Here is a 7,631-nt window from a genome sequence, read left to right as displayed (position 1 = left end):
TTTCAACTCCAAGTTCGTGCATGGTCTAGGCGAGGCTCAGTTGGAGCAGATCGCTGGTGAAAGCAGCCTTGTGAGGATAGAGAGGGAGAGGCTCGCACAGGACATCGCGAGCTTCAGGGCCGCATTTGATGTCCTCAAAGGCACATCTGTTAAAGGTAGTTAATCGGTTGCGGACATTCACTCTGTTGGATTGGCTAGTGTCAGCGTTTTTGATACATACTTTGGTCGATCGTTATGTTTGGTACTTTTCGCACGAAGAAAGCACGCCAGACCACGGCAAGACATCCTGTGATAGTTTTAATTCTTATAGTTTCACCTGCTGATTTTACATATCGATCAACTGCTTTCATTTGCTCAAACTTCCGACGTCGAAAGTGTTTTAAATATCAATCTGGAGTAGGAAGAGGATCATTACAAAGAACGAAATACAATTCAGTGTTGCCGCCGTTAACCAACCCACATCAACCTTGTCCTGTCTCTGGCCAATTGCGACGCCTATATGATTTTTGGCAAATCGGAAGGTCCATGTGAAACAAAAACAGCTGAATCTCGTCGCCTTCTCTCCCCTCCGGTGTCGCCGTCGCGTTTTGCTTTCCGCATGGCCCTTTTCGGCATGTCCTCATTCGCGGCCCTCTGGACGTCGTCACGTGATATCACATACCCGAAAGAGATTAGTTCCGACGTGCCTTCTTCGTCGGTAGCAAGGAAAGCTGGCCACACAACCCTGGCTATATCGTCCGTTGAAATGGTCGACAGATTTGGGTCCCTTTGTCCTGACTGACCATCCTTATCCTCTCTGGATCGCTGTGAGGCACCATTGGGTATTGGAGCTGAATCTGACCAAACCGGTAATACCTTCCAATCATCTTCCGATAAGGCAAAGGAAGGCCGAATTCTTTCATGAACCCTTTGTACAGCCTCCCAATTGCCGCACAGCGTGATTGTAAGTTGCTCAAGGCGCCCTCTGAACTTCTTTTGGAGGTCGCCCGACATCAAGCCAGCCACAACCTCGCACACTTCATCGACGACAATTTTGGCAAAAGTACCTTGACGCTTCTTTTGCATACCGGGCAACACTTGAAGTAGCACAGCCCGAACAAGCGTGCCTTGGAGGGTGTCTTTCGCATGCAAAGCTTCCAATACTTCCTCAGCATCAGGGAAGAGGTAGTTTGACCGAAAGACATGTTTAGCCAGTGCCCTGGAATAGATAGACAAGCCCATATTGACCCTCATTTTCTTTGCAGGGGCCGAATTTGAGGCCGGGAGTGGGAACGAATGTTGTGTGGCTGCATGATCCCTAACGCGTTCCCAGGATCTCAACTCCTGTAGGCAGTCCATGTCAAGGTCAATGCCCAGAAACTCCTCGAACAGTGTCGATGCATCTTTAAACAGAGAGGCAAGCATCTCAGGGCTGGTTCAAAAGCGTCAGAATTCGGTCATTTAATATTTAACAGATTCTGAACAAAACCTACATATAACCTCGTTCAAGTTCAAGTGGCGTTAGTTTCACCGTGTAGGATTGAAACAACCCAAGTTTTCTTTTCGTTTCTTTCAGGACGTCGGACTTTACGCTTAGTTGGTCGCTAGCCATCTTCAACTTGTTCGTTGCTGTAGCGACTTCTTTTTTTGCGGCTGCTATCTGCTCCTTTTGCTTCTCAAGGATGGTCTTGTGTTTGTCAACGGATTCCTCATGCTTCTTGCTGTGTGCAACCGCTCGGCTTAGCTCCTGCTCGAGTGATTTGATCGTTGATTCCAAATCCGCGTTTATGGTTTTCTGTGCCTCAAATTGTCTACAGACTGTCATTTTGTCCCCCAAGGCCTTGTTGGTCTCCGCGTTCTGCTCCAAAATCTTCTTCGTCAATCGTTCCTTTTCGGCTTTTTGTTCCGCAGTCAGTGTAGCCAGCTCCTCCAAATTTTTTCTGTACGCACTGTCTGTGGCGCGGAGCTTCTCTTGAACAATCTCATGGTCTTTGAGGATGATCTGTAGCTGCTGAAAGCTCTCATCCTGGGAAATTTTGTTGATAGAGGAAATAAGCTGGTGTAAAAGAGTTTCGGGCTGTTGATGATGAGTGAGATTTGCCGGGACAGCTGGTGAACTCATGACGACGGCAAGTGAACTAAGAATTTCGACAATAATAAAGTAATATGTGTACCGAAGTAAACCGAGTGTATTTTCAAATTTGAGGTTTATATGCCTGCAGAATCTTGTCCCTTAAAAGCTGCGCCTTAGTGTATGACAGGTCAGTCCCTTATATAGGAAGCCTTGCTGCTCTTCGACACTTGGCTTCGAAAAAACGAAAATAGAGAATCAACATTTACGACCGGGGCTAAAGCAGTCCATTGGTCATTCAAGTTGGACACGCCAGCCCCAAAAATGCATGTTGGCGATGAGGCAAGCACGCCAGCATTTAGATAAGATGGAGTTGGCTTGCTAAATCAAGCGAGATCGACGCTGAATGGGGCTGCAAAATAAAACGATTGGGTAGTTTCTATTGCAACTTCATAATGCCAATACAGTTGCTGTAATCTGCCTATTTAGGCGGGATGTGGCCATCCGGATTTGTGTTGTGTGTGCAACAGCAGTCAAGGTTGTTGGCGGCAATGAATGGAGAAAGATCATGCTCCCTACTATCTGTGTCTCCAATCAAGATTCCCCACAAGTTTCAACAAATAAAAGAACTAATATCATTGTACAGCGCCTTGGAAAGGTTAAAAAATTAATGGCTCGTGTTTTGCTGCATCCATGCGGGAGTGTGGTGTTGGCATAAAAGTCTGTCAGGCGCATTTGGAGGGTGGTAGTCTAGAATTCCAGTCCAATGGCAACGTCGGCCAGACACACCTACTGCTCTCGAAATGGCACCACTTCCCTCACCAGGCCGGGAATTACGGCCGCACTGCACAGACGCAAGTATTTCCAGGCATGCGTCCCCTTACAAACACTTACCTAGAGGTCGCGAACACGGAACCCGCCCGAAGTTTAGCTTAACCGCAACTATCCCTGCGTTTCGTAACCTGGAACCAGAATCGGGGCCTCCTGCCATGCCTACGCGCCTTCTGCCCATCTGCTCACCCACTCAGGCTGCTCACCCTCTGCTCACCATCTGCTCACCATCTGCTCACCATCTGCTCACCATCTGCTCACCATCTGCTCACCATCTGCTCACCATCTGCTCACCATCTGCTCACCATCTGCTCAACAGGGCGATCCTATCGATTGGTCACCGTTGGGTATGTCCCATCGTTCATTTGTAGTCTACTATAGGCTGGCTGGCGTGGCTTACTGGTCAAGGGTCCCCGCGATAGCTTACAACGCACAGTTCATAAAACTGTACAGGCAGCCCCCAGCTCCCGCATCTCAACTGGATTCCACCGCTCTTCAATGGTGCACGCTCTCTGTCGGCTTTGCAATGTTACCCACAACACAAGCAGCTTCAGTGCGAGAGCTTTACACCCAGACAGTAATGGTAATGATTTGAGGATGCAGCATGCAGTTATTAAAAGGGTGTGGCGGGGGATCACTGATAGCAACAACGTTCAAGAATTGGATATATTAATTTATCGGGCATGTGATGAACACCTTGCAAATGAAACCAGGTTCTGATGTAAAGTAAACAGCGTGTCGTATTATTTAGACATCCCCAAGAAACGGATATATGACAGTATCCGTGATGCTTGGCTCAAGCAAAGCCCCAATGCCACTGACACCGACATCCTTAACGCAGGTCATTTCGGAGACGCCGGCAGCCTCGACAAGCAGAGCGCCGTTGTCGCCACCATGAACCTCCGCAATATGGTGACTCCAATGATAACGCCCGAGAATTGCAACCTCTTCATCCGACTCTAAACATTTGGGGCAGTGAATTTCAGACTCAAACCTACCCCGATGCTTCTTTCCTAGATGCTTGGAAAAGCACCTCCCAGGTGCCATTGTCATTTTGCAAAAGAGGCATAAGGCCAACTTTCCCTCGTAAATCTCAAGTCGGCCCTTGTCTGAAACCTTTCGCTTCTTCCCGATGACCTGTTGGATATCACTTGCCTCGTCTCCTCCCTTTAGCCTGTGCTCGTTTCTTTTCCGCTTCCGGGCGAAGCTGTCCTTGTTTTCCGGCAGTCCTGGGGCGTTGAGCTTGCCGTGAACTTTCTCAACATGATTGCTCCATTCCATTGCATTGTTGATAATGTGATCCTTTTCTTGGCCTTTGCATGCGGGGCAGGGAAAGGGTTTGTCGTATAGTCCTTCGTGGTGATGAACCTCTCTGTTGTGCCGGGTCAGATTTTTCCTACGTGTAAACGAACTGCCACATATGTAACATGTTGGTTTTGAACTATCGAGTTGATCGAGTTGAATCGCTGACAACAAATGTGACTTATTGGCAGCCTTCTTTGCCTTCGATTGTGAAACGTTCTGCGTGCCGTGGGAATCCACAACGTGTCTGGCCCAGTCAGACGCAGAGTTAATAGTGCATTTGCATACGGGGCAGTCGAAAGGTTGCTGGAAGCAATGAGTTTTGGTGTGTCTGATCAGGTTTCTCTGCAGTGTGAACGAATTTCCGCATAGAAGACAAGTCGGCTTCTGGGCTAGTGTTGGCTCTATCGATTGGACTTCCTGAGCGGCTTCTGGGCATGGCGCAATTGCATCATCTTTACACTGGAGAAAAGAAAGAAGTGCTTTGCTGAAGGTGTCGCCTCGAACAATGTCTCCACGCAAGATTTGGCCGATCTTCACCGCAGCGTTACCTGCTGCGATGTGCCGAGGCTTTTGTGGGTTGACATGTAAGGTTTGCAAATCCCTCTTAAATTTGCCCTTGTCCCCCTCTTCGCGGTCCACTCGCTCGAAAAACTCAGCTCTAGACCCCTTGAGTGTGCTGGCGCACAGGTTTGCAATTGTTTTGCTTATGTGAGATAGTACACGAGCCGCCTCCTTTTCAGCCTCGGACTTATCATTAATTTCAGACTTGCCCTCTTCATGCTTCGCGCGCTTTTCAAGCCTCGCAGTTTCTTTGAGTCTCGCGTATTCTGCACGCAGCTCGCTGATGTCCTCCCGCTTTTGGAAAGACTCGAGATCTTCTTGGGTTACATAGATTGGGGCATTTTCGTTTCGTTTAAAAGAGGCCTCCCGCATACGTTTGAACAGTTCGTCATTGCCTCGGGCATGCTCGCCGAATGCGACTTGAACAAGGTCGCCATCGAAATTCCTCGGCTGGTAGTATTCCTCGAATACTTTGTTGGAATTGGAGAGCACATAGTTGCGCTGCGCCGAAGTGAACGACTCTGGAAACCGAATTAGCTTTGACTGGCATTGCAATTGGGGCTGGACACATACTGTCGAGGCGAGCACCTGCACCTACTCGTATGGAGTACAACCGCATGGGTTCACGATAGCCGGCCACCAGAAGTGTACGATACCAGAGGGCACGCTCAGTTTCGTGAGACAGTGCAAAGATCTCACGGTCTAACATTTCTTTTTTCCAATGTAGTTCGGCATATTCGGCGTCCCTAGGCTTTTCGAGATCCTCCCAAGAGTGATACGGGGGATCGAAAGCGCCGTCCTTGATTGCCTGGGCAGCGACGATTCTCACCAGGTCGACAAGTGGATCATTTGTATTTTTCAGGCCTATTTCAATTCTAAACAGGTGCGTTAATTGTCGGAAACCTCGAGTGAACTGAAAGGAAGCAAAGGATTTGGGACAGTAACATACACATCATCCTGCGAGGTACAAATCTTGTCTGTCTGCTGTTTGTTGTAGTATAATGTAAGGTCGCCGAAGACACTCATGTTTTCGACGGCCTTTTTTCCAGGCCGGGAGAGATGCATTTTGATTTGACTGTATTTCAGTTTATCCAGAGTTCCACGGCGGAATCCACCCATAGAGGCCAATAGAATTCTAGCGTGGAAGGCGACTCGAGTCTCGCGGTCGCATGGAATATCGTTCGCACGAGTCCATAGAGTCATCAAGACAACAAGAATATCGGCGGTCGTCGCTGCGACCTTGACGAATGTTTGCTTCTTAGTGAGCTCGAGCTCAGTCGACAAATCAGAGGCAATCCACTGTCCGTAATTTGTGTGAGCGAGCGGAATCATGGTAGCAGCGAACCGCTAGAAACGGGAATGGGACATACGTGTGAAATCTGCCAGACTGGCCCTGAACCCCGTGACTTGTGGCTTTGTGTAGTTGACAAGGTCCATTTATCAGGGTTGCTAGTAACACTCCTCCTCTTTTCGCTAAGGATCGTTCTATCAGCCGCAACTACGAGGGATTCCCAAAAGTGTCTGACACTCAAATCCCTATTTATTGATCGTTCAATCCTGCGTTCTTCCGGCCCGATGCTCACGACCGGTCGCTCAGAAGCCCTAACGTAATCCTTAAGGAACTGCTGGCAACAGTGAATCGCTCCATTGTATGCGTCGGTCCCGCGGTTACATAGGTCAAGCCAAATCTGGTCGGGATCGGCTTGGTAGACGTCGTCCGGATCTGTCTCGTAAACCTGCGTGAAGAATCTGCTCCGGCAAAACATTACATCATTAGTATAACGATAAGTGGTCGAACAGGGAAGGGAAGGGATATTGACATTTTCCACGATTGCATTGCCAGCTTTTGTTGTTGGCGATACTTGTCGCTCCCGCGTGGCCGATCAGGTATCGGCTTGAACTCGCGCTTTGAGAGCCTCGCTCTCTCACGCCTCGCATCCAATGCCGCATCTTTGTAGGCCTGGACGGGCCGCGTTTTTGCAGCAAGACCGACTGCTCGTTGCGTTCCCATTGTGATTGTTGCCCACCGCTGGGGAGTGACCTGGCATGGAATCGGTTGTTGCAGAGGAAGGGAGGGAGGGATGGCGAGGGGTCCTCGCCCTGCTCAAAAGGGAGGGCAGCAGGACGTAGCTGCCCTCCCCCAAAGAAAATCAAAAGTGCCACGGCCATGGTAATCGCGCGTGGCCCGAAAACGGGATGCAGTCCTCACGACGGCGACGGATCGGTGGCGGCGAGGTGCATTTAACAACGGAACGCAAAGGAGGGTGGGGCGGGGCGCGAAACGGCGAACAGCCATTGGCTACAGTTGAGGACGCGAGGCGGCTCCCACTTGCTCCCTTGGCACTTCGTACCGGTTCTGCCCTCACTGGTTTGACTAGGGGAGAGCGGACGGGATCCCGTATATTCCAGTGGGTATGGTCGTATGTGATAGTGTCGGTAGTATAGTCTCACTATAGTCTGGTATTTGGCGAAAAATTCAATCCCCTGTATGCAATCCTTGTTTTGGGAATATTGTAAAATTATACATAACCCACAGGTATCGCGTTCGGAAAAAAAAAAACAAAAAAGAAAGGAAAATACAAAACAAAAACTAAAAACATACAACACCGAGGATTCCCTAGTGGTCACCCACCTAAGTACTATTTCGGCCCTCACTGGTTTAACTAGGGGAGAGCGGACGGGATCCCGTGTATTCCAATGGGCATGGTCGTATGTATCGGAATCCGTTGTACAGCAGAATTATAATTTGATATTTGGTAAAAAAACCCAACCTTTGGTGCAAAATAGCACGTTACGGAATTATGCAGCAATCCTTTTTTTTTTGGGAATATTATAAAACTGTATTTAACCCCCAAATATTGCGTTCGAAAAAAAAAACACGAGA

General features: G+C 48.8%; 2 protein-coding genes across 2 annotated transcripts; both read right to left on the bottom strand.

The window, feature by feature from the left end:
* Positions 1 to 495: 495 nt before the first annotated feature.
* On the bottom strand, positions 496 to 2,101 carry PpBr36_10319 (uncharacterized protein; the record flags this gene model as incomplete). The annotated part of the gene is made up of 2 exons (XM_029897432.1): positions 496 to 1,411; positions 1,473 to 2,101. The coding sequence occupies 2 exons, from the start codon at positions 2,099 to 2,101 to the stop codon at positions 496 to 498; spliced, it is 1,545 nt and encodes a 514-aa protein (XP_029744293.1).
* Positions 2,102 to 3,628: 1,527 nt separating this feature from the next.
* Positions 3,629 to 6,916, bottom strand: PpBr36_10318 (uncharacterized protein; the record flags this gene model as incomplete). Its single annotated transcript, XM_029897431.1, has 6 exons — positions 6,568 to 6,916; positions 6,118 to 6,496; positions 5,697 to 6,094; positions 5,321 to 5,622; positions 4,645 to 5,268; positions 3,629 to 4,194 (listed from the first exon to the last, which is right to left on the bottom strand). The coding sequence occupies exons 1-6, from the start codon at positions 6,756 to 6,758 to the stop codon at positions 3,629 to 3,631; spliced, it is 2,460 nt and encodes an 819-aa protein (XP_029744294.1). The 5' UTR covers positions 6,759 to 6,916.
* Between the last annotated feature and the right edge of the window lie 715 nt (positions 6,917 to 7,631).

The sequence above is a fragment of the Pyricularia pennisetigena genome (genome assembly GCF_004337985.1).
Source record: "Pyricularia pennisetigena strain Br36 chromosome 4 map unlocalized Pyricularia_pennisetigena_Br36_Scf_9, whole genome shotgun sequence".
In the NCBI taxonomy this organism is placed as follows: domain Eukaryota; kingdom Fungi; phylum Ascomycota; class Sordariomycetes; order Magnaporthales; family Pyriculariaceae; genus Pyricularia; species Pyricularia pennisetigena.
Note: the sequence above shows the minus strand (reverse complement) of the source record. Positions and strands in the feature narration are given on the sequence as shown.